The sequence below is a fragment of the Pungitius pungitius genome, chromosome 2 (assembly GCF_949316345.1).
Source record: "Pungitius pungitius chromosome 2, fPunPun2.1, whole genome shotgun sequence".
NCBI lineage: Eukaryota > Metazoa > Chordata > Actinopteri > Perciformes > Gasterosteidae > Pungitius > Pungitius pungitius.
The window spans coordinates 6634131-6658525 of record NC_084901.1 but is presented as its reverse complement, the minus strand read 5'-3'; the positions used below and the strand labels follow the sequence as shown (position 1 = coordinate 6658525).

General features: G+C 43.3%; 2 protein-coding genes across 2 annotated transcripts; one reads left to right on the top strand and one right to left on the bottom strand.

Moving 5' to 3' along the window:
* Positions 1-310: 310 nt before the first annotated feature.
* On the top strand, positions 311-5498 carry LOC119211282 (ras-related protein Rab-19-like). The gene is made up of 4 exons (XM_037462071.2): positions 311-1184; positions 2987-3170; positions 3798-3901; positions 3984-5498. Exons 1-4 carry the CDS (start codon positions 990-992, stop codon positions 4170-4172), a joined length of 672 nt encoding a protein of 223 aa, XP_037317968.2. The 5' UTR covers positions 311-989; the 3' UTR covers positions 4173-5498.
* Positions 5499-6083: 585 nt separating this feature from the next.
* lrrc17 (leucine rich repeat containing 17) lies at positions 6084-24096 on the bottom strand. The gene is made up of 5 exons (XM_037462070.2): positions 23800-24096; positions 15816-16221; positions 14644-15127; positions 9251-9406; positions 6084-6614 (listed from the first exon to the last, which is right to left on the bottom strand). Exons 2-5 carry the CDS (start codon positions 16086-16088, stop codon positions 6172-6174), a joined length of 1356 nt encoding a protein of 451 aa, XP_037317967.2. The 5' UTR covers positions 16089-16221; positions 23800-24096; the 3' UTR covers positions 6084-6171.
* Between the last annotated feature and the right edge of the window lie 299 nt (positions 24097-24395).

Sequence of the window (24395 nt, the reverse complement as noted above, 5' to 3'; positions counted from 1 at the left end):
CTTATTTTTTTTCATATTCACACCAAACACTTTGCATTTAATGTATGCCACAAGTCATAATTCACCCATTGTTTGGCCCATTCCTCCACAGCAAAAGCAGGGATGGAGGCAAAGTAACTCCTTCATTTGGCTAAGAATTGTTCAAATTCTCACAAAATCCCCAAATGTGCTTGCACTCTTTAGTGTGACTGACTTCTTCTGGCCAAATGACTGCATTTCCCAGGCTCCCACAGCCTCAACGGGGCTGAGCTACTTCCCTAGAACAGGTAGGGCGGGTTTCTATTGTTTCCACAGGTGCTATAAAGAGGAAGCGAGAGAGTGAGAGCAAAAGGGAGAGCGAGTATAAGTCAGTAAAACCAGTAAAACCTGATGACAGAGAGAGGCAAGGAAGCCCGTGGAGTAAAAAGAGACCACTGTGTGATTGAAGAGCAGGTGGATTGGACGGGAACCTGGATTACAGACAAGTATCTTTTGGCAAGTGTATTTTGCTTTCCTTTTTCCTTAGAAGGACGGCTAACCAGAACCTGCGCAGGTGGACCTAAAGGATGGCGTGTTTACTCATACTTTCTCTTGCCTAAGGCCAAAAAGTGGGTCAACACCTGAGGAGCAGCTAAAAGGAGCAGCACAGACGGAGGCCGTTTTGTCCTACTAAAAGGGAGCATGATAAGGGACAGGCAGATTGAACTGGATTGCAGCACAGGAAATTGAGAATGCAGAATTTTTAAGAAACCGTCTCCTTTTTAATCTCTGAAAACAGTTGCTGCACAGTCCCTTGCAATGTGTAGGCCTTGCAAACGATTAAATGAATGTCTGCCACGGTATAAACTTTGAATAGCGGCATTTTACATGATCAACAGCTGCTTCGACTGAAAGAAGAAACGGGAAAGTGTGCCTTTGTTCAAAGATTAAACACAACCCAGCATCTATTGACCTCTAAGTCCACGCATTCCAAGTGATCCACAGCACAAGGGGAGAGCATCACATCCACCATGCAGACCCCAGGACCCGAGCACAATGACTCCTTTGATTTCCTGTTCAAGATCATCCTGATCGGAGACTCTAACGTAGGAAAGACCTGCTTGGTTCAGAATTTCAAGTCGGGGATTTTCTCAGAGAGACAGCAGAACACCATCGGAGTGGATTTCACCGTACGGACCGTGGACATCGAGGGGAAAAAAGTTAAGGTTAGAACTCTATGTGGTGTGTGTTGAGGGATATAAATGCATGGGTCTGTGTGTGTGTGTGTGTGTGTGGTGATCATAGAACCTCAAATCTGAGCAACCAGTCGTTTCATTAGTCCCCAAAGCTTTTAGCTGCAGTCCAAATTGGGCATGTGAATGCAAATTAAATACTAGGTTTGGCATTAAAAAAGTATAAAATGCAAGTTTTAAGATGAGGTGAATTGAATCAGTCTAGCTTCAGGCCTTAGGAGGTATTCAAAAATCTTAAAGATAGTAATGGTAGAAGAACAACATTTGATTTGGTCACTCCGTCCATTCATTCTGTGTGGTTTACCTGTGTCCAGGTCCCAATTCAATCACTGTTGTACTCCAAAGAAGTATTAACAGTAATGTGAAATATGTCAAATGTAAAAGTATGTTTTAAAATTCAAAACTGCAGGATGAACGGGATGAATGATACGTGTCCTTTGGGTTCAGTGTCACTTGGACCAGTCGGCCCATCTGCTCGCATGAAACCTGTCTTTCAGGTTTCTCTGCTGCAGCTTAAGCGTGGACAGAAACCAACCAGGAAGGGTTTTACTGTGCCCTCATTAACATACAAGATTGAAGAGAAACTAAATGATTTCGAAACATAGTGATTGTTTCCGCACGTATCAAAAGTCAGTTACCTGAAAGAGTCTCGCCGTGACAACCCGCCTGTTCACATTCATGTGCAAATTGTTTCTCAGTCTGGACCATTGAGTAGGTCCTGGGTTCGACGCCACCCAGCAGCCTTTCTGCGTGTAGTTTGCATGCTTCTTCTGAGTGTCTGCATGCGTCCTCTCGGAGTGCGCCAACTTCACCCCATTGTCCAAAGGCCTGCTCTGGGGGTTAGGGATTAGCCCGACTCTAAATCGACTCAGAATCGGTGTCTGGATGTGATGTGAGCAATGGGTTGTCTCTCTCTGCGGGCCTTTGCCACCCATTTATTGTTTCCCAGTGTTAGCCGCGGCCCTCTAAGGATAAGCGGTAAAGAACATCACTGACTAACTATGTGCAGACTCTCATTCTATCGAGAATGATGAGATAAAGTCGAGGTTAGATCAAATGTACTGCCCTTGTTTTTCTGTTTCGGTTCACCTCATTCAGTTTGACTGTAGAGTTGACCTTGGCCAGTGGGGAAGGAACAGGCTGGGACTTTAAAACACACACCCACGCACGCCACCCATCTTTTGTTCTATAGACAAAGCAGTTTGGTGAGTCAAGAATCCGAAATCATCATCTCCACTCAACAGGTTGGAGCAGTGGTGGCTTGATGGAGGGTGACGGTTCAATACCTGCAGGGTGGATCTAGGTTCATTACTACCATGAGAAAAGAAATGAAGGAGCTTTAATTCAGGAAAATTCCGTAAAAATACTTTAAATCACAATGTTCAGCAACGTGCAAAGTTTTCAAAAAAAATGTACGGTCACCGCAAGAAGAATGACAGCTCCTGTTTGTCTATTTTATTTGATCAATGAAACTTGAAATAAATGATGCTTTGATGTTTTTGAGGTTGTCCAGACGCACACTGTTAGTTCTAACCAAACGCACCAAAAAACAAACTGAGCCATTGGTTGCCACGATAGCCGTTACTAAGTGCCTCAAACGCTCCGGGAATATTGTGCTGAGGGACAAACCATTACCTGTGTGCGGTGTGTGTGTGTGTCAGTAAACAGTCTTGCTCTATTTTCATTGTTTTTTTCATTTTCATTGCCACGCATCCATTCATGTGTATTGGATCCACGCAGCTCACTCCCCGCTCTTGACTGTGTTTGTGTGACAGATGCAGGTGTGGGACACGGCCGGCCAGGAGCGGTTTCGCACGATCACCCAGAGCTACTACCGCAGCGCCCACGGCGCCATCATCGCCTATGACATCACGCGACACACGACCTTTGACTCGGTGGCTCATTGGATCAAAGAGGTGGATCTCTATGGAGCGAACAACGTGGTGCTGGTTCTCATAGGTGAGTGGGAAATCGGGCCTGTTGACGCGAGGGGGTGCACTAATAGTGTCTGTCTGACGGTTGGGTTGAGAGAATCTAAGAAAAAGATTTGAAAAATACAATTCAATGAGAGAGTGTCAGAGAGGTGTGGTATGTAAAATAAGTGCAGAAACTATAAAAACACAATTTGTTCATGCAAAGAATTCACCTTGTGGAACATGAGCAAACAAACAGACCTCAATGTTTTTAGCAATTACCTTTCCACTTTGCATACTTCAAATGTATCGAGCATCACATTACGGACTTTGCCCTACGTATGACCCTAAATTCACATGAATCTGCAGCAAAGAGCAGCGTGCACTTTATTGGTCGTGAGGTCAAGGTTTTTGACTTGAGGGCAAATCAATTGATTGCATGGTGTGTAAAATGTAAGCTTTCAAATCACTGGATCAGTTACATTACAAGTAAATGACTTCATACACGTAGCTGGTTATACGTTTGCAGCAGTACTGAAGATCCCACCATTTACATCAGGTGCACTGATAATCCGATTAACACACATTTGGCGATGCCATCAATTGGGTTTGTTCGAGATGATCTCGCGGTATTGTATTTGCATCTCTAAGCTCCCTGACTGTCTCCATGTAGGTAACAAATGTGACCTGGAGCAGGAGCGTCAGGTTCTGTTTGAGGAAGCCTGCAATCTGGCAAAGGACAGAGACATACTCGCTGCTCTGGAAACATCAGCAAAGGTAACGAGTGCGCCTCTGCGTTTAAAAACACAACGCAGTTGGCCGGAAATCTAAAGTTGTCTATTTCCTCCCCCGTGTCAAGGAGAGTCAGAACGTGGAGGAAGCCTTCATCATGATGGCCAGAGAGCTGCTGTCTCGTAACGGCCTGAGTGTCCAGCGAGAGGACTCAATAAGCAGCGACACACCTCGAGTTCTCCTGCGCTCCGACTCTCGGCCCATCGATGGCTTAGGAGCTGCCTACACTCCGCCAGAGAAGAACACCTGTTGTTGATTCCAAATTAGGACAAACAGGAAAGGGGAAGAAGAAGTTGAAAGACACATTTGATGATAAATGTTTGAGGAAGAGGAACGAGTAAAGATCTAAAAATGAATGAGTGGTGAATGTGGCACGCAAGGCAGTGTGATTCTTCCCAATGAGGAAGATTCCGACTTTAGGAAAGTATTAAAAAATCAATTCAGTGTAATTCAGTAAGCTTTTACAGCTCAACACACCCAAAAGTCATGTTAGCTGGTGCTACAAGGACACAACCAGAGCCTGTTAGTATTGGGGACCAATCTCTTTTATTTGAACTATTCCTGGTGAATATCTTTCGCTTGCTGTTTTACTGTTACTGTTTTTTAAGTTGGCACTCGCGAAATTAATTAAACGCCCGAATGAAAAATCTGAGACCTTTTTATTACGGTGGTTAGACACCAGAAAAGAGTCGAGCAGCTCATGCCGGGCCCAGCCAAGTTATCCTTAACACTCTGAGTAACACTGTTGTTACCGTCCTTCTCACCCACGGGACCTCCTGCGGTGCTTCTACGCGGCGCTGTGATCCTCTGCTGCCGTGCCCCCGGATGTCAACTTCGTGGCCAACCAGCTGCAAGCCAAAAGTACTGCGAATGTGCCTTTTGAAGACAAAATAATGTCTGACATTGTCCTGACTGTATATAGTAGACTCTGGATTTCTTCCTGAAAACCTCCTGTTGACCATAGAATTGTGAACACTAGAGGGCGCTGTGCTGTTGTACATGAGCCGTAGCTGCAGGTCGGGTGATTTAAAACGTTTGTGACTGTTCTAAGAAACATACACACAAATCTTTTCAGATCAACTTAAAGGCTAAATTTTGGTGGTTACTGTGCAGGACCTGAACTGATTATGTTCTTACACAGTGGACTTGCCTTATTGATGTCCTTGTCCTTGTCCCCAAATCGGACGAGCAATGAAATTAAATGGTCATTATATGGCTATAAAATAATTTGACTGTATGTTTTCAGTTAAGTATTGGAGATAAATTGTGGCATGTGTTTTAGCGCAGCAAGGTATGCATTATTCCGGTTTAAAATGGTCTTGGGGGCCTAAAGCATGACATAACCAGGAATGAGGATGATAAGAGTTTATTAAAAAAAAGCATCCAAATTCCCTTCCTGTTTAGCATGTTAAACCTTCTGAATGCTGAACTATATTTCGTGTGGGGGACTTTCAGGGAATATTTGATTTGCATGCTAAATGCAGAAGGTGTTCATCGTCCTTATTAGTCAGGTATCAGGCCAGCCGAACAACTGAAGTGTATCTGGAAAGTCACATGAACAAATTAAAACACAGAGAAACTGAATGACACAATACAATAGCATCTTGTCTTATTTGGTTGTTAACTGATGACAGGGCAACAAGTTTGGTTCATCTATTTACACTTTACACATCCGTCATGTCTGTATGAAAAAAAACAATAACCCAATTTTATTTCCAGAAAACAGGTAGACATCGTTGTACATTATTAGCAGAAAAAATGCTTTTTATGAAAGGAAAAAAAATAGTATATCCTGAACTCAATAATAAAATGACTGTAACAGGAAAGAAGAGGAAACACTTGCAGTTCCTTGTGTAGGAAATCCAAAGGTACGTCTTTGTGAAGGTTATTAGATCTGATACAGACTGGGCTGGGGGATGCTCTGCAAAAACAAAAGCTCCTAAACCTTTTTTTATGAGGTAAAAAATAGCAATATGAATCAAAATCTGTTTGATTTTTATATTGTTTTTCAAAAAGACGTTTCATTGCAGAATGTTACTGGTCACATTGTTCAGCTAAACATCAAAATTTTACTTTCAGGGAGTCTACCTTTATTCATCCACCAGTAAGCCTCTCTCCACACACACACACACACACACATATATATATATATATATATATATATATATATATATATATATATGTACATATATATGTTAACCCAACACTCTTCTTCCCTCCATACTGAACCCACACCAGTGTGACGCACCAACACTCTAACTCAGCCTGATGATCTCAAACATTTTCCGCTTCCTCTCCCTCAGGGGCAAAGGCAGACCGTCACCCTGCATCTCACCCGTCTCCCCCATCTCTTCCTGTGCGTTGTTCTCCGTCCCCACTTGTCCTTCCTGTTCCGTATCCATCCCCCCAGTTTGTTTGTCCATGGGACAGTCCCCGTTGTAGGTCTTGACGTAGTCCTCCACGCGCCAGCCCCTGAACTCCTTGGGCTCGGAGCAGATCAGGCCGGTGTAGGAGACGCCCTGGTGGTGCTTGAGCCAGTGGATCAGGTAGTGGATGTTGTAGTCACAGATCCAGGGGTTGTTCGCCAGCGTGAGCTTCTGCAGGAAGTAAAGGTCCTCCAGTACACCGTACTCAAAGTAATGGAGGCTGTTGTTGGACAGGTCGAGCTCCTGGAGGTGGAGAAGGCCCGCAAATGCAGCTGGGAAAGTAGAGAAAGTTTGGCACAAAATAAGTTGGCATCATCTCAGACCGCTCCCTGGATGCTGAAAAGGTCAATCTGGCTCTCTAGACACATCCTGAAGACACGGTGCAACATTACTGTTCACGTTGTGGGCAGCTTGCAAATGTAAGCCCAACATTCACCCTCTTTTTCAGCCCGGAAAGGGAAAATCGCACTCCTAAGCTGCTGAATGCTCCACTTTAGAGGAGTCCAGCTTGGCTTCCACCTTCTGGTTCCCCCTCGGGAAAACACTGCTCGCTCTGCCAGCAGTTCTGTCGTGACTTGCTGTCAGCGATGTTGGCTACAATCCACCCGGCTCCACCGAAGCTATTTTGAGGAGCAATGAGAAGCAGCAGAAATGCACCCAATCTTGTTTCAAAGCACCGTGAATAAAAGAATACAGATGAGGGCTGCTTTTAGAATTTGCTATTGAATACATTTAGGACGATACGTTTCATTTTTATGTGTACTGTACCAGAAGCCATTAAAAACATTGCTGCTGTCCAATTAAAATTAAAAAATGAACACGATTCAAACTTTTTAGATGAAGAATTGCCGGGCGAAACCTGAGTTAATGAGACTGTTGGCGTCGGAAGAAGGTTCCAGATATTGTTGTCAGCCTGTCAAATTGGGGCCATGGACACTGTTATTATGCTGTCCACTGGCCCTGGGCTTATAGCTTTGATCTTAATTGAGCGGAAGAGAGCAGGGGAGGAAAACGGGAGGAGCAAGAAAAAGAGGAGGATGTGTGGAACAAATAAAGTATCGGATATATCAGGATAAAGACAGCACCGAGACAGAGACATGAAGGACAGACGCTGGGGACGATAATCTTCATTAAATCCATTTTCCAACACTGTAACAGATTAGTTCCTGTTTGCGTGATCTCGTCCTTCAACCACGAAGATGACACAACAAGATAGACCTATGTGAGAGTAAAGAGGAGGGATTACCAAACCTTCCCTTCCCATGTCTTATCTCTCTCTCATAGGACTCACGACTCTCCCAAATGGGCTACTGTTAATTGCTTTTTGAACCGCGGTGGCCACAGAAATCCCAGTGTGGTCTAATTTCCTGGTTTGTTCTTGTGCAGGAAACTGTGCCAAAGCATTCTGTGTAAAAAAAAATATGTTGAGTTCATGAGTATTTTTCCACCCGCTTTAGTAAGACCCCCATGAGGATCGCTAGTAGCACCAGCCATGAGGAAAAAAATATACCTTTAATTTCCCCCTCGGGTTGGTCCGGCTGATGTGGGCAACAACTTTCCCAAACAAATAACAACAATTTCAACGTCTCTGGTAAGCGTACCTACACAAATCACTGTTGGGTAAGTCCAGCAGTTACATAATTGTTTGCAGTTACGTTGTTGCGTCAGTTATAGAAAAACAAAGGAAATGGAGGCAAGCAGGATCTTCGACAAAGGCTTAAACAGTTTTTAGACTTTACTTTTTTAATAATGCAGTCTTGGTTGGACTTTTGGAGTTCCAGACGGGCAGGGCGCCGACAATTTCCAAAAATGTCAAGTGTTACCGATTATAGGAAAGCGCACTAAATGAACCTTCAAATACAGCGTACTCTCCTGGCCCTGTTGAACCCATTGTTTGTCTCTTTGGAGGGGGTTTAGGACTGCGAGGAAAAACCACAACAATCTGGCAGACACATCGGCCAAAACTAACAAGGAAGCGACGGTGCGTCTCCATGTGTGTCAGAGTCAGCGAGAATCATGAATGATGAGGCATGATGAACAACCTCTTGTAATGAATTCCAAATATTTTATTCTTCTCCAAATATGAAGTTGCTTAGAAGGAGAAAGACTGTTACCACATGTCACGATCACAAATACATAACCTGTTTTTTCCCCCCTGTTTTGAATGCAGCCTCGGACACACTGGAGCGAGCTGCAGTAGATTGTTGACATGTGTTACAGGCTAATGAAGAAAACTACAAGGTTTAATAGAGGAGTTCCCTTCCGCTCAGGAAGACATAAACTCAGACAATATTAGCCCTTAGAGAGTAATGAGTCTGCCCTTTTTTTGTGCCAGTTATAATAGTAATAATAAATGGGGCAGAATTACTATTCAGAGCAGATATTTTACATCAGTAAAAATTAACCATTAACTTTATTATCTTGTGTTTCCCAATTCCATTTTCTTCAACCTTTCCTTGTTCTCTATTTCGCACTGAAAGTCATACGTTTATTTGAATGCAGTTTGGATATTTTTGTCATTTCTATCAGTATTGTTTCGTCACTGTCTTCATCGGTTAACACCAGTAACAAAACGTTGAGAATTGTTCTATTTGAATACTTAGAGGTATTAAGATGTCAAAGCATGCTCTAATTTTCTAAGGAAGTATTAGATTATGATGGTTCTTCTATTTCTTCTGTGTGTCAGATTTCTCTGGATTATCTGTGGTGCTAATCACCCGCCCGGTAACTTTGAGGTTTATCCCACGGTTGGGGTCATCGGTATGTGTTAAATGCTAATGCAGCTTTCACACACCTTTCCTTGTTTCATGGCTTTAATGAACAGATTCCAGACAATAAGTAAATTAGGCTGAAGGATAATGCACAAAAGTGTTCAGGTGTGTGTGTGTGTGTGTTGCAGTTGTTTTACCTGTGTCTAAATGGTGCAGGTTGTTGTTGCTAAGGTTGAGTTGCTTGAGGTCCTTGGACAGCAGGAACTGTTTGGGCCTGAGATGTTTGATGGTGTTTCTCGACAGATCCATCTTCACTATGTCGGAGGGCAGTTCAAACGGGATGTTGTCCAAATCTGAAAAACAAATGAAATGTCATATCAGCAACCGTGACGAGGGCTGCAACGATAAAGATGAAGTCCTGTATTCCTGTTGCTTGGTTTACAGGACTGAAGCCAATGAACTCAGCATACAGAGAGCAAAGCTAACCCCCACAGCAGAGCTGGAAATCTGTCTGTATCATTATTCATTTTAAAGATGTTGCTTGGGTTTTCTGTGCAACATTTAACCATTTCAAAATGGAGTGTGAAAATGTAGAGCAATATTTCATGCCTGTTTCCACTCTCTTCCAGCGTGACCCAGCCTCACACACACATTTCCCACCGGTCAGAGTGTTGTTGAGAACTCTAATGTAGGAAACAGTGATTCCCACACATTCCCATTCCGATAACGGATCTTGCTGGAGTTTTGAATCCTACACCATAACACATGTCCCCCGAATGTTGGGTTAAAGATTCCCCGTTCACAATCATGATGCAATTCTGTTTCAAACTGAGTAGTTGGCATTTGTATGATTAAAATGAAGAAATAAAGATTGATTAATGTTAAAGCTGTTTGCAAAGTCGTTGCAGACGAGAGGGTACCTGATTATGGTGAGGCACCGGATACTGACTAACAAATAATCATTTTAAATGGCTTTTATTTTGAAGGTATGAAAAAACAAGATTGTGTACAATATGTGTTTGGTTAATAATTATGCATTTGGACTAGTTTCCTGCATATATTTATCCAAACAGATTGTCTAATTCTCTGGAAAAATGCTTAGTGGCCATTTTAAAAAGCAGATGTTGCATGCACACGCTTAACCGCCACAGATGTTGCAATTTATCAGCCAACGTATTGCGCCATGAATCATAACTGACTGAGAAAATAGTATTGCACATCCAACACAAAGGACACACTTTATACAGCATGAGCACAGATTTAGCCAATGCCCTGGGAAGATGAAATTATAATTGTTCTGTGATGAGTTGAGTGTGCTGCAGGCAGGGACATTTACAGATGCAAGAACAGACTTCGACAAGGTATCCTTCTTTAAAGTCTGAATAGAATCCCATCTTGCCTCAGGTGTACATACCTGCAATTCTGTTCAAGCAGTATTTTCAGATTAGAAAAAGTAATAAAGCTGGCATTTGGAATCAAATTCTCAAGCCCCATTGTGAAAAATCTGACTTCCACCGTGAATGCCAAAACGGACCCTCTCTGTCCAATAGGGATACAGCTGTGGACCTTCTGTGTTTGGTGATTTTTAATGGAGGAGCTGTTTCCTACTGTCCCTCTGCAGACTGCAGAATGAATTACACACACAGAGATGGAGAGAAGACATGTCAGGAAAAATGAAAGTCATTGACTCATAACTAGGTTTTGGACTGGATGATGTCATCATTTCAGGGCACATGTGGACATCTGTCCCTCTTGCCTTTGTGCTTTGCTACTACCCGCATGCATGATGCGTCTGATAGTACCTCTGCTATGAATTTAGATTGGACAATTGGCTATTAAATGCCATCTACATGATGGATTGTCAGTTTATTCATCTGGTGTATGTTAAAGTGACAGATTTAACATTATTTAATTTACCAAAACATCCTAAGCTGCCATTGTTAGTTATGTTGAACGTAGAACACAGGGATTAAGTATTGCAGTAAATTTTTAGCACTATTTATTAAGTAAACTATTTCCAAGATTTAGTAGAAGTGCAGAACATTAATAGTGAGGCACATTGTGTTTCACAGTGCTGACTATGTTATAATCTGGGGTTAACTGAGTACTTACAATGGCTCTAAAGCCAATTGTATATCGGCTTATTTGATGAAATTTCACTTTCTTGTTTGTTATTCTTCTGGGTTTATATCCATATGGTTGAAATGCACTTATTAAAAGTCGCTTTGGATAAAAGCGTCAGCTAAATGACATGTAACAGCTAATAATCAAGAAGAATGTGGAGAACGTTGTGTTGTTCTGTTGCACTTTTTGTTAGTTACATAACTATTGAAGCAGGATTATAATTGTGTTGGAATATTTTCCGTTAACATAATTTAACACAAAAGGTGCATTTAACATAAGTTTGTCTGGTATTTGACCATTTTGATATTGTGTAAGGAGAGAGAAAGTGTTTTCTCAAACGTACAGACAACTTACATTTATAAGATATCATTGTTACAACAACCACCCCAAATGTTTATTGCCTCAATGCTTAAGGCACAGAGACAAAGCAAAAAAGCTTCCATATTAGACTGTTCATTTTAACAAATGTATCCAACAGGTTTGGCTGCAGAAGAAGTTATAACTTTGTAAAAAGAGTTACAAACTAGTGTGAACTGTATGAGTCTGACCTTAATCCGTATTAATAAATCCAGAACTTGTTTGTCCAGGATTAAATACAAGTAATTGCTACTTTTTTGCCCCCATGTCACCATAACCATAGTTCACTGAGAAAAACAAAATAATGAAAATCTGAGATACCGGTATATACCATAAAAATAGTTTTCAGTGGAATTTCTGTGTGTTTTTACAATGACCGTTTCACCTCAGGGGGTCTTATTTTTCTCCAGGAAGCATCAAGTCAGTTTCCTAAAAGCTGTCCAGTTCCCAGTGTCGACAGGACCTTCCAACTATTGTACGAAAGTGCCTTGGCGCCGTGCACAGTCTGCAGCAAAAAGTCATGCTTTCTGCCTCACAGCCCAATGACACCTTGGTGGATTCATTTTTTTCTGCTGACTAGCTGCCTGCTGTCTGTGATCCAAGAGGTCCAGGCAGAGCCTGACCTAATATTGTGCACGTACTGTAGGTGTTTGTGGGACTGATAGCAAGCCCAGGCACCATATATATATATATATATATATATATATATATATATATATATATATATATATATATATATATATATATATGAGTCACTGAATTGTAGCCTATCCAAACGGCCTCATGAGCACAGTCTAGAACCTGGCCAAAACAAGCCATACCCCCGTGTAGGTTTCTGAGCAACATCATGAGATGTATTTATATTCAAAATAAATAACCTGGAATCAGCCAAACATGTGGATATAAAATAGACTCATCTGGCATATACTTTCTTGCTAATACTGATATTACCACAGAGGACACTCAGCTCCACGTCTCATCTTTGAGAAACGTTCTACAGAACTCCCATAATAACTAACCGCTTTGTGGAGCTTTGACAGACGGTGCCTGGAGCCTGAAATCCACTGTGGTTCACCTCCTTCCAAACAGTGTGCGGGAGACCGGGAGAAAGAGATCAACGAGGGAAAAAAACATTTGTTTGTTGTTGGCAGGGCAACAGAAAGTTGAGAATAAGTTTCCACCCTGCTTCTGGATTTTCTAATTATTGCTCCTAACATACTTTCCAAGTCCGAAATAAGACAATTATGTTTGCTCCAAAACCAGGAACGCAAATTTTTCTGACCATTTGTACTTTTTCCTAATTCCTCATGTAGGTTATAGTCTAACAGCAGCTAATTTCATTATAAAGCCATTCAATGGAAAGTTGCATGGTGGACAAAACAAGCCCACATCATCATCAGCAGATGTTAAGGCTTTTTCTTGTAGGTTTTGAAGCACTAACACAGTGCATTTAGGCCTGACCTGAAGATAGGATGTTTGTTTGGAAAGAAAAACTCCAGAGGGCACCTTTAATTCAAGTAGAGGAGTCCCTGATTCAATGGTAGTTGGAAAAGAAATCTCTTTGAAGCAGAAAGTGCCATCTGTGATGAATCACCTCTACCTGTTGTTAGGTTTAGAAAACGCTGCTGGATGGCAGAGCTATAAAAAACAATAAAATGAAGAGATTCCAAACCTCAACTTGCATCAGCTCACAGTAAAACGTACACTTTATGTGTGACCCTGCAAATCAACAGCACAGAGACCATGTATTGAATGTCATGCACAACAGCTGTAGTGTATTAAGCAACATTCACACATTGCACATCCCTTACATTGTGGGGCACAGGATGTAAAGGGTTATTATCAAGCACATGAGAAGAAGAAAGGATCTGAAGAGACGGATCAGAGAGTAAGGCTTTTGGGAAAAACAGAAACTTTCAGTGTTTCAGATAATGAATTCAAAGGTTTTACTGTTGAAGAAAAGTGAAACATGTAAAAACCCTTCCTCGAGCGTTGACACATAACAGGCGCTGTATTGTGTGTGTTTTTTTTCCCTCCGTGTTCTGTGAAATATGTCTTTCTGCGAGGAGCATAGGCTTTCCATTTATAAATACGCTTAATTGTACATTAAGATCAGGGAGTTCACTTGGTATGAAACGATCTTTCAGTTCCGTGTGTTGACAGTCGATGCCATTCGGATGGAGGAAGAAGAAGACGATACAGATAAAAGGGAGATAATCAGATCAATGCAGCAAGAGCTCGTATAAAAGTAACAAAACAAAAACTCAGAATTTGTGATCCGTGCCTCCAGACTGTCTATGAAAAGCAACACTGACCCACTTTTTATGGAGCGCTGGACAAGTTACAGCGTCGTATGATTTCAGCCTCATTGCGGCATTTTTACACACAGTCAGAACCAGATGTGAAAACTGGAAGAGCTGAAAGAACCTTTGCCTCCCCTGCGCTCCATCTCTCCTTCGTGTATGTGCAACGATTCCCGCCTGCAGCTTTCTAGACTCGGTGCTGACTCAGCGTTACAAGTGGCCACACGAACAGGGTGCCACGCTGGTGGTAATCACTGCTTCTTGAAACGCCTCGGTGAACACAAATCTGTGGAAAGTTAATGAATGCATGATTGAAATTGGAACACAAGGGACAGCGTTGAACGAGGACCGAACACAAACGCTCCACCCTGCGGCCCTTCAAAAGGCCAAACAATGCAGCACAATCGCACAATGCCAGCATGTTGGCCCAACCGAGTCAGACCTAAATGGGAAATTGAGGTCCTCGCTTAAAAGTGAACGATTTTAGTTTGACAGAACAGACTCTTGCCAGCCGGCTCCCAATCAAGTTGGGACGCCTTCGGTGGCAAACCTGATCAAACAGACGCTTTCTCTGCTTGCTCAGACAGATCGTAACCACAACACTAGACGTCAAATTCCTTCTTGAGACTCTGACAGGGCAATCTGCGTTTGACATATTTGCCAGTAAAGTGATTCATTATTCATTACACATGCCAACTATCAAATAGGTAGAGAAGCTTCGAGTAGGTCCACACTCCTCACACTCAGTTTGTTTCAAATAACCCTTTTCTGTAAACATGGTTCTCTTATTTCAATTTCTATCTTACTTTTGTTGCTGCAGTCCAGCAGAGGTTTGGGGAACAGGTAGGTGTGGCACATGGACGTGGCTTCCGGCTTCACTTTACTGATTGGTCGCGGCACCTGCTTGCCATCCCCGTCCTCCTTGTTTGGGTCCGCGCACAGCAAGGTCACGTTCAGCTTCCTCAGCTTCTGGCCCCTCAGCGAATGGGGCTCCGCACATTTGGCGAAATTGCCGAGGTTGCGGTTGCTCGGCACCTGCAGGGTGCTGATCAGGTTTTCTAATGAGCATTGGCAGATCCAGGGGTTGTCATAGAGACGGAGGTAGGTGAGGCGGGTCAGAGGGAGCAGAACCTCCTCGGTGGCTGTCTTCAGGTGGTTGTGCTGGAGCAGCAGGGTGGTGAGCCGGGAGAGGCCAGTGAACGCCCCGTCCTCCACCATGGAGATATGGTTCTGCTGGAGGTCCAGGCTCTTCAGCTGGGTGAACTGGGAGAACATGTTGTCCCTCAAAACCTAGTGGGAGAGACGTAAACTGTTGGTGTGCTTTGTGTATACAGGTGAAACTCAAAAAATTTGAAAATTGTGCAGGTTCTCCAGCTATTCCCCTCACGTGAGATAAAAGCTTCATGTATCTGAACTGCAGGTATTATTTAATATCACCATAAGACAATCCTTAAGCGATTTGTTTTAAATAAAATTTGCAAGATATAGCTTTGATAATGAAATTGAACTTACAATACATTTAAATGTTTTATAATACTAAGCAAACATCTAGCTAAAACTGAACTAAAATCCACTTTGTTCCTTTTCTCTCTCACTATTTACTCATTTAACATGCCAACATTAAAATAATTAAATCTGTTAATAGGAATCTGTAAGGGCGAAGTTGTTCATCTTTGTTTATGACTTTATGGCAAAGCTTTGAGTTTCACTCCCCTCAACACCTGTGACACACATTCTGTGCGCTCACTCAGATATGCAAACATCTACACAAATACGGATCAGAAAAGACCGTTTTTCATCCGGCGCCAAATACATGGTACACATATGCTCGTGCTCTCAATAAAATGGGCAGGGTTTAGGGTCACAGTGAGACGCTTGAGACTGTAATGCACAAAATAGCGATGCAAACTCTGCCAGACTCTCATAATCCCCAGCTACAGTCCATTTATGTAGTGACTCTTTAATAGGCTGCACAAACCTGAATCTTATTTCTTGCCAACAGCAGGTGGTGAATATCTTTGGGCCAGTCTTGCATCACGGTGGTGAACTGCCTGTCCTGACAGTCCAGGTACTTCTCGCCTGCCTCCATGTACTCCTTGCACTCCTGAGTTTGACGTCTACTCACTTGGGCCCTGCCCCTGCCCCGTACGCGCCCCCCGGCGCCGCTCCGCGCAGCCCCCGACCGCGGGCCCCTCCGGGGCTCGGCTGGCCTGAGGAGCAGCAACAGGAGGACGGTGGCAAGGACACGCATCGTGGGAGTGGAGGAGAGAGGCACGGGGAGGCCTCTCGGTGATCACGTCAAATTCGGACCACTGTTGTCGGAAGACTGGTGTGGCGTGGCAGGGGTGGGGGGCGGCAGGGGGTGTGGGGGGCGGGGGTCACAGCTGTGTGTGGGAAGAGGAAAACAATATATAGATAGATGAGATGAGAACCGTGACCCCAAGTAAAGTGCAGATTTATTCAATGAATAGCTGTCTGGTTATAGTTTCTGGATATTTCTCTTTTGAATGTCCTTTACCAACCGAGATTACAGATACAAACAAACGAGAAGTGTGGCTTGGCACAAAATTCTGTGGGACAGTTGCTTATCAACACAATGTTTTCTCACAGCGGAGCAACTTGCTAGCGTGGATACATAGGGAAGGTTTGTAGGGTTAAAGCAGAGGACATGTAAGAGAGACACATTTGTTACGTTAACATGTTGCAGGTTAAAATGTGGTTGCAGTAAAATGCAGTTTTCTTTTGGGGACCCACCATGAATTAGTTCTACTCTCAGCTAAACCCACCCCGAATGCTCTTTCTTTATACCTTTAGTCTCGTGTCCATCTCTTCTATCCCTCTCTCTCTTTCTGTTGTAAGGTCTTACGGAGAGAAGACAGTGATTAAAATTATGACAGAAAGTTGTTTTAAGAACTCGTTTGAAATCTTGTGAAGTTGGATTGTATTCAGGCCAAAAATACCCTTATCTTGGCTGAGCATAATGACTGCAAACAGTGAGTGAAACCCAGAGGCTTCGGTTTCTACATAACAGCGCGTCCTAGCTAGGGAGTAGTCTGCCACATTCTCCCCCACATTAAACACGCTGTAATAGATACGTGTTAATTATAGGTGCTGGGAGGCATATTTCAGCTGAACCAGGCCAGCTGTTTCAAGTCTGCAGTTTTAATGCTAAGAAAAAACAAGCTGCCAGCTGGAATTTATTTTTTATTTAACCAACTTATATAGTGCTTATTGTCTCATTTCAATCATCCCAACAAACCCTCCCTAAGAAAAGGAAATAAGGGCATTTCCCAAACTGTCCCTTTAAAACCACTTTCTGTTGCCCCAATGGTTAAATCTCTGTTCCTCGCAGCCTGACTGTGAAACTATCATCAACCGCATATTTGCAAACTGGACTTTAGGTAAAAAGTATTTATTTTAGGCACAAAACCACTGGCTGCCGGCTACTATGTGAATGTGTATGTCTGCTTTTTGTCTTTTGTGTGTTTGTGTGCATTTTCTGGTAAAAGAAAAAGTAAAGAAGTGAGTCATGGATCCCTTAAGTCATTGATCGGTGGCATAAAGGCAAAGACCACAGGTCTGCCAAGAGACCTTAAACACACACACACACACACACACAGACTCATGTGCAGGCTGATTCAGTCCAACTGTACCAAACCACAGCCCCCCAGTGTCTCTCACACAGTGGAACAAGCCTGTCAATGCAGATGGTGTCTTTCCATTATGAATAACAGGCTGGGCATGTTGGCGACTTACAGATAGAAACAGCTGGGAGTGAACCAGGGGAGGCACTTTCCAACCCTCTGCAGCTGTCCCGACTGTAAATCGCCTCAAATGAAGCGAACACCAGAGTTTGATTTCCTTCCCTACAGCTGTCCCATGCTATAATATACTTCTGCCGAGCTGTTACTGCTAGCCCAAAAGGAATCAAATAGGTTATTTTCAGCCACTAGCTGTCCGATTGGGTCCCTTTATTTTTATTTATTTATTTATTGTTTAGGCATGCCCTCATAGATTTATGTGAAGCTGAAGTAAAAGTTCAGTCAAGATCTCTCATCTCTCCAAGGGGTTACTCTATGAGACAAGCGTATCTTTACTAACACCTGTGTGAGAACTGTTTCTCTCTCCGTTGCTGTCAGGTGTTATTGTCGCCGTGCACCAGATGCGCCGCTCTCCCAGCACAGGCTCCTCCAATCAGCAGCAATGATCATGATCAAAATAGTACTGCAAAAACTTTTTTTCCCACCACCATGACGAGCGTCTGTTCTCCGAAGGGGCAACATGCTTATTATTTTGCCTGTGATTGTGGAGGCTGATGAGAGACATGTTTCAGCACAAGGCCGGACTTTGTGCCAGTCCAAACACCACACCAGACTAAACTGGACTAACGTGGGAAGCATGGAGAGGGTTCTTAAGCGGACCCAGACACGTCGTCTCGCTCTGTCTCTGCATAACCGCTTCAAGGTGGAGTCATTTGGTCTTCTCATGTAGAGTTATTGTGATGCCTGCAGCCCGGAACAGCACACCTGTAATATCTATCGGTTCTGCTCAGCAGCTACACACACGGCTGCAGGGAAATGTCTACTGGTATCAAAAAAAAAAGAAAGAAGGCAGTTTGACTTTTAAAGCAAGCTGAGGAACGAGTTAAACTTTACTGCACATCAAAAAAAGCATTTCATCACTTTCTCTATTCTTTGATATTGTAATCGATGCACCATCTCCAAACTGTCGGGACCAGTGCCGGTACTTGGAGGTATTTTCCACATGCACAGCTGTTCACCAGGAAAGGTCCGCCCCTTAGAGCGATGGCCAGGTCAGCCCGTAATGTTCATGACACATACCAGTTGGGACTATCACAACCTCAGGCATCACCCATCCCTGTGGTTCACCTCTAGCCCATACCAGCCTATAATTAGCCCTTCAAGTCAAGTATTATTTCCAACCACAGCTCCGTTTGGACAGTCGCCTCCAACCCAAAGAAAAACTGATTGGCCCTTAGGGTTTCATTCACTTCTCCAAGGATATTGCTCTGAATACTAGTGGACTGTTTTTTTGCCATTGCCACAACTTATAAAAGTAGAATAAAGTTTGTCTGGACGTGGAATGTAGTAGCAATGTGTTTGCCATTTTGGAAACTGGAAAAATTCCCCTAGGGGTTAAAGAGCTAAACTGCGCCATGAGCAACTCTTTCGGTCAGATTATCATCGATCCAAGACCCAAAAGAACAGATGGGCACTACTCAAGGAAAAATTCGCAATTAAAAATGCGTCTGCTGCTTCAGCACCACGGACAGCACTGTTCTGACACGTCAGACCCACGGCAGGGGGCCTCATTAAGTCTTACACGACAAGATGAAACAATGAGTTACCTCATCATTCATAGTCCAGCCTTCAGAGCTTTATTTAGTGTTTCACTCGACTGACAGTTTTATCAGTCTATTTTCTTTAGTGAGTACTGGAATCAAGGTTGTTAACAGCATTTCGATTGGTTTGTATATAGATGGATGATGATTATTGGAGATTTTATGTCTTATTCCACTTTGTTGGTTCAATTTGTGATACTTTCACATTCCAACTAAATGAGGTGGATTTCCCAGGGAGACCACAATCAAACAGGGCTGCCAGTAAATCATCAGATAGATTTACTTTTAACAGTAAGAGTGTGATTATGTAATCCGTTATGATAGGGCTTAAGTGACCAACGTGGACTAAACAAACACTGCATCATTGTGTCTGAGATGGAATAATCATTACCTGGGGATTAGAGGCAAATCTGCGTAATGGCTCTTAAAACCAAAACAATTTATGCAACAGTCTTTTAGACAAGTAACGGATCAAAAGTACCCAGCACAAGAGTGCTCTCAATCAAAACAAAACCCCTGAATATAAGCTGAAGTCCGTAGTGTTCCTATGTGTGGAATTTGTTTTGGGGCACCGTGTGCGGGGAGTGTAGCGTTGTGTGAGCTGGACTCAAGCTGAACATCGTGTGACTCCCTGCTGTACCAGCTTTAGAGGGTCTTCATCTGAAGCCAGACTCCTTTTCTCATTCTTCAGATTCTTGCTCTCTTTGGACAATCTTGTGGGAGCATCTCCTCCAAAGGCTTAAAGTTCAGGATATGAAAGAAGCCCACCGCGTACATTGTAGACATGTCTTGTGAAGTGGGAAGTATAACTGAAGCAGGTGGTTTGGCTTGACTTCTCTGGACGCATTAGCCATGGAGACAGGAGGTTACCAAAGCTAAAGCTTGTTACGTGCTAATAAGAGTGAAGCAGGGAAAGCAAACCACAGACAATTAACCAGTATATCAATGCAAATGTCCACTAAGAGACACAATAACATGAAGTAGACTAACGATGGCGTCTGTCTCTTGGCTCAGACGGGTAACCTCAGCAGACCGGAGGAAACACAGACATGTTGGCCTCTAAAACCATCACAACCCACATACTGAGAGAGGAGACACTCCCTGACCTTAAGAGAAATACAGATGTAGGAAAACCACAACGGCAGAAAGGAGAAAGTGAAAGACCGAAGTGAAGTCTTAAACATCAGATCAAAATCAGAAGCTGAAATTCCATAGGTCATAAAATATTATGCCAAAGGGAAAACAGAGGGATTTTTCAGTTTTCCCATCGCTGCGCTTCTTTTAACCCAAGAACACACAAACTTAACTCTAACGAGCTGAAGCCAACAGCAAAAAAGTATTCCTGAGATTACATTTGTGTGTCAAAAAATAGACACAAATATACAGGACAGTATCTATATATATATATATATATATATATATATATATATATATATACATATGTTTGTTATATACCCTTTATTCTTTACCTTTTATTTGTTTAGCTCTGTTGTCCTTGTTCTTAGCCGCAATGTTAATTATGTTAAATGTGTTGACTCCAGATGAAAGACATGAATCCTAAGCGGCTGGTGAACATCTGTATCTTTAACCCAACACCATAGGGACACACAATAAAGGATAGCGCCAATAAAATGTCTGGACGTTACATGCCCCGCAGGTAAATGTCAGACAGACACTGTTTACGCTGGTGAACAAATGAATGGCATTTAGCAGCTATGGAGCAAATGGTTCTCTCGGGAGATCATGGACACTAAGACAGAGCAAAATAGAGAGTGACTGTCGGATTCACTTAAGTGATCATTACGTTACATGTCAGTTAGCTGACGCTTTTATCGAAAAGGACTTACATTGCATTATAACCCATGTGTACATTTTGCCCAGGGAGCAAATAAGGGTTGGGTGTCTTGCTCAGGGACACTTCAACATGGCACATGGAGCAGCCGGGATTCGAACCGCCAACCTTGCAGGCTCCCAGCAGATCACACTACTCCATGCACCGCCATCACCCGCTGATCAGGAACTCAAGGGTCCCAAAAAAAGCCTGGAAGTCTTAATGAGAAATAATTTGCTTACAAAACTAAAATCAACTTCATAGGGTGATATCACAGGACAAGCTTGCTCTGTTGCCCCTAAGTGGCCAGAATCCAGTAACCAAGAGAATCCAGTAACTCCTCGTTGACGCATTTGAAAAGGACAGTTCAACCTCAACCAGACATTTCAAAACCCCTCTCACCCACAAGCACAGTGGCCTGGGGGGGCTCTCCATGCTCAAATCACTCTTGACTGGCAACCGGGGGGATGGAAATGGTTTCGACCTCGAGAGGAAATTGTTTGGAAGCACAAGGGGCCACTTTGTTTAAGAGAAAAAGCAAGCGGGAAAGCCTTCTCGCCTTGGCCACTGACAGAAAAATGTAAAAAATCCAGGTAAACAAAGGGGCACACAGAAAGTCTCTCAGGCAGTTAATTACAGGAAGAAGCAGTGACGAAGCAACGAGGAGAACTTCCAACTGAGCGTGTCTTACCGACTTCGCGGCAAGATGACCTTACTTTCCTCCGGGCTAAATCCCCTTTATTTGGGGTGCAAGTGTGCCCCAACGTCTGTGGCTCGTTAATATGCCACCAGACACCGCATCCAGCTTTAAACCAAGAAAGGAACATGAGGAGAGAATGACAGGGTAGCGATTGTAAAGAAAAGATGATGGGTGGGTTGGGGGTTGGGGGGGGGGGGGTCTAACAACAAGCCGAGGTTGAGAGAGCGACGGGCGTAAAGGAGCGAGCGCAAGCAACAGAGAGTATCCTCACACACCCCTCTGGGACTAATTCAAAACAGGCACGTTCATTTCTGCAGAAAGGGGAGGAAGGGCAAAGAGGGGGGGGGGGGAAGAAAAAGAAATCGTGCGCTTTGCTTCGCTCACACAGGGATAGAGGTAGTTTCTAGACTCGGAGGGAGAAGCTCGTGGTTGGCTAAATTTGCGCCTTTGTGTGTGTTCCAGAAACCAGATTTTTCCTTTTCGCTGGAAGCCGAAAGCATAATAATAGAAAACTGGAACCCATCAAAGAGGTCAACACCCATGCACATGCGCTTCTGAGTCCATGCCATGTCTGTGTGTGTGTGTGTGTGTGTGTGTGTGCGTGCGTGTGTGTGTGTGTGTTTGTATGTGACAACCGGCCAGCTTACAGCAGATGTTATGCAGACATCAGAGGGGTCTCCCCCCTTTTTCTTGGCTGTTCTGAACCTAACTACTAAACACTCGGCTCCGGTATGTGTGCAGAAGAGCCGAAATGTTTCAAGCTTATCAATTGTGAGCCCAATTTACAACATACATTTTTCTGTTCTGTAAAAGTGTTTTTTCAGTTTTGTAATATTTTCTAAACAAAAATCTTGCATCTGCTTCATTAGTAAGAAAGAGTTAAAAAAAAGAAACAGCCCATTATGTTGTTTTGGTGCCAGACACACATGCACTTTTAATCCAGACGTATGCAACATGCACAGCAAACACTCCCACTCTCTCTCCTCTCTCTACAATTGAACTTAAACTTAACCGCGGCAAGCGGAAACAGCAGAAATTTCTGTAAAGTTCTTTGGAATCAGCGTGAACTTGCAAGTCAAGCATTTTCTGTTCCCCTTTTTTCTTGATGCACGATTCCAGGGAAAAAAAAACCCCACGCTGCTCCTCTCTGCGCTCCACAAACTTGGAACGCTCCACAAGCTCTATTTGCTTACTCTGTCTGACTCTGGTAATCTTACACCCTCTAATTTGGGAAATCTGTACGAAAGAAGCTGACTGACAAATCTCCTGAATGACAGCTCTAGCAAAGTCTTGAAATCATGTGCAACCGGATGAAGTGCTGTCTATGTTTGAGCAAAAAGTCATAATGTGCTCATGACTGTCCAGAGTTACTCACAGTACAAAGAGAGTCCAAGTGGGGAACTTAACCCATCACTTTGGCTAGAAGTGATGCCTGTCTCTTGTATGTTGAGTTACAGAGGCGCCATAACGGCTGATCATGGCAGACGGATTTTAAGTCACTTACATAGCAAAAGCAGCACGGACATATCTAAAATTAGCCATTGCATGTTGTTTTAAATTTAACAACATGAGGGTGCTTTGACCCTCTATAAACTCTACCCGACGTCTACTACTCCAAACTCACATTTGGAGCTGGCTAAATATGTAACTACAGAGGGATGCATTTAATAACTTGTTGCTTTTTGGATAGATAGTCCATTCATATCTTCACAAATGTATTAATTGTGGAATGCACTGTTGACACTGAACAACGTGTTTGGATGCTTCAAATGACTCGAGTAAGCGTTCAACATGAGGAAGTTGTAAATAGAAAAGACAAGGTGACCTCACTCCAAACCCATTTAAAACCATCAGAAAAGAGGCAGACGTTTTGACACAATAAACTGTGATCTTTTTCTGAACCTTCTGGGAATTTTGTCAGCGGAAACTAAACTGCAGTGCCAAGCAATACTTGCCAAAACAAGTCATTCATTTTATTGTGTTGGGGGGATATTGGGGATTTGGTGGTATTGTCATGAAGATGGACGGAGCGAATGCATTTCGTTTCAATTTGAAGGTGTTGGTCCTACCTGTGCAGTGAGAGAATCTGGCTCAACCTCATCCACTAGGACCTGCAGATCTCCGGTTAATCCCGCGTCCCCGGCTCCTAATCCTGTCATGAGCGCTGCGTCTAAGCCAAGGGAATCTGCATGGCTGCCTTTAAAGTTAGAGCCTGGAGTGAGGGACGAGCAACTGGCTGCTCCTCCAATCTCTCTCTCCCCCTCTCTCTCTCTCTCTCTCTATGGCTGCTGTGCCGAGTGATTGACTACTGCCTCACTTGCTTTTCACCCACTCAGCGGGATAACGCTCAGAATGTGAGCAGAGAGAGAAGCGATGTGAGAGTCGGACCGCGAGCGAGGTAACGCTGGTTCTCAAAGGAGCCACATGTCTGTGTCTGGTTTAGCATTACACACACATACACACACTCATGTCCACGTGTAGGAGGGCTGTAACCCTGCACCGGTCCCCCTCGGTTTAAACAATGGACCTCCTCCAGGATGTGCTGCTTGCCGGCCTTATGGGCCGAGAGAGAGAGAGACATTCAACACTGCTCTCCAGACAGCAATTGGAGTAAATCAAATGGTAACATTAGAAAACATCAACTAAGAGCAAATGCAGATTGTAG

Coding starts and splice junctions, on each gene's coding strand:
- LOC119211282 (XM_037462071.2), top strand. CDS start 990: ATGCAGACCCCAGGACCCGAGCACAATGACTCCTTTGATTTCCTGTTC. Junction 1,185..2,986: donor TCGAGGGGAAAAAAGTTAAG/GTTAGAACTCTA, acceptor TTTGTGTGACAG/ATGCAGGTGTGGGACACGGC. Junction 3,171..3,797: donor CGTGGTGCTGGTTCTCATAG/GTGAGTGGGAAA, acceptor GTCTCCATGTAG/GTAACAAATGTGACCTGGAG.
- lrrc17 (XM_037462070.2), bottom strand. CDS start 16,088: ATGCGTGTCCTTGCCACCGTCCTCCTGTTGCTGCTCCTCAGGCCAGCC. Junction 15,128..15,815: donor TGGCAAGAAATAAGATTCAG/GTTTGTGCAGCC, acceptor CTCTCCCACTAG/GTTTTGAGGGACAACATGTT. Junction 9,407..14,643: donor GCTGGACTGCAGCAACAAAA/GTAAGATAGAAA, acceptor TTTGTTTTTCAG/ATTTGGACAACATCCCGTTT.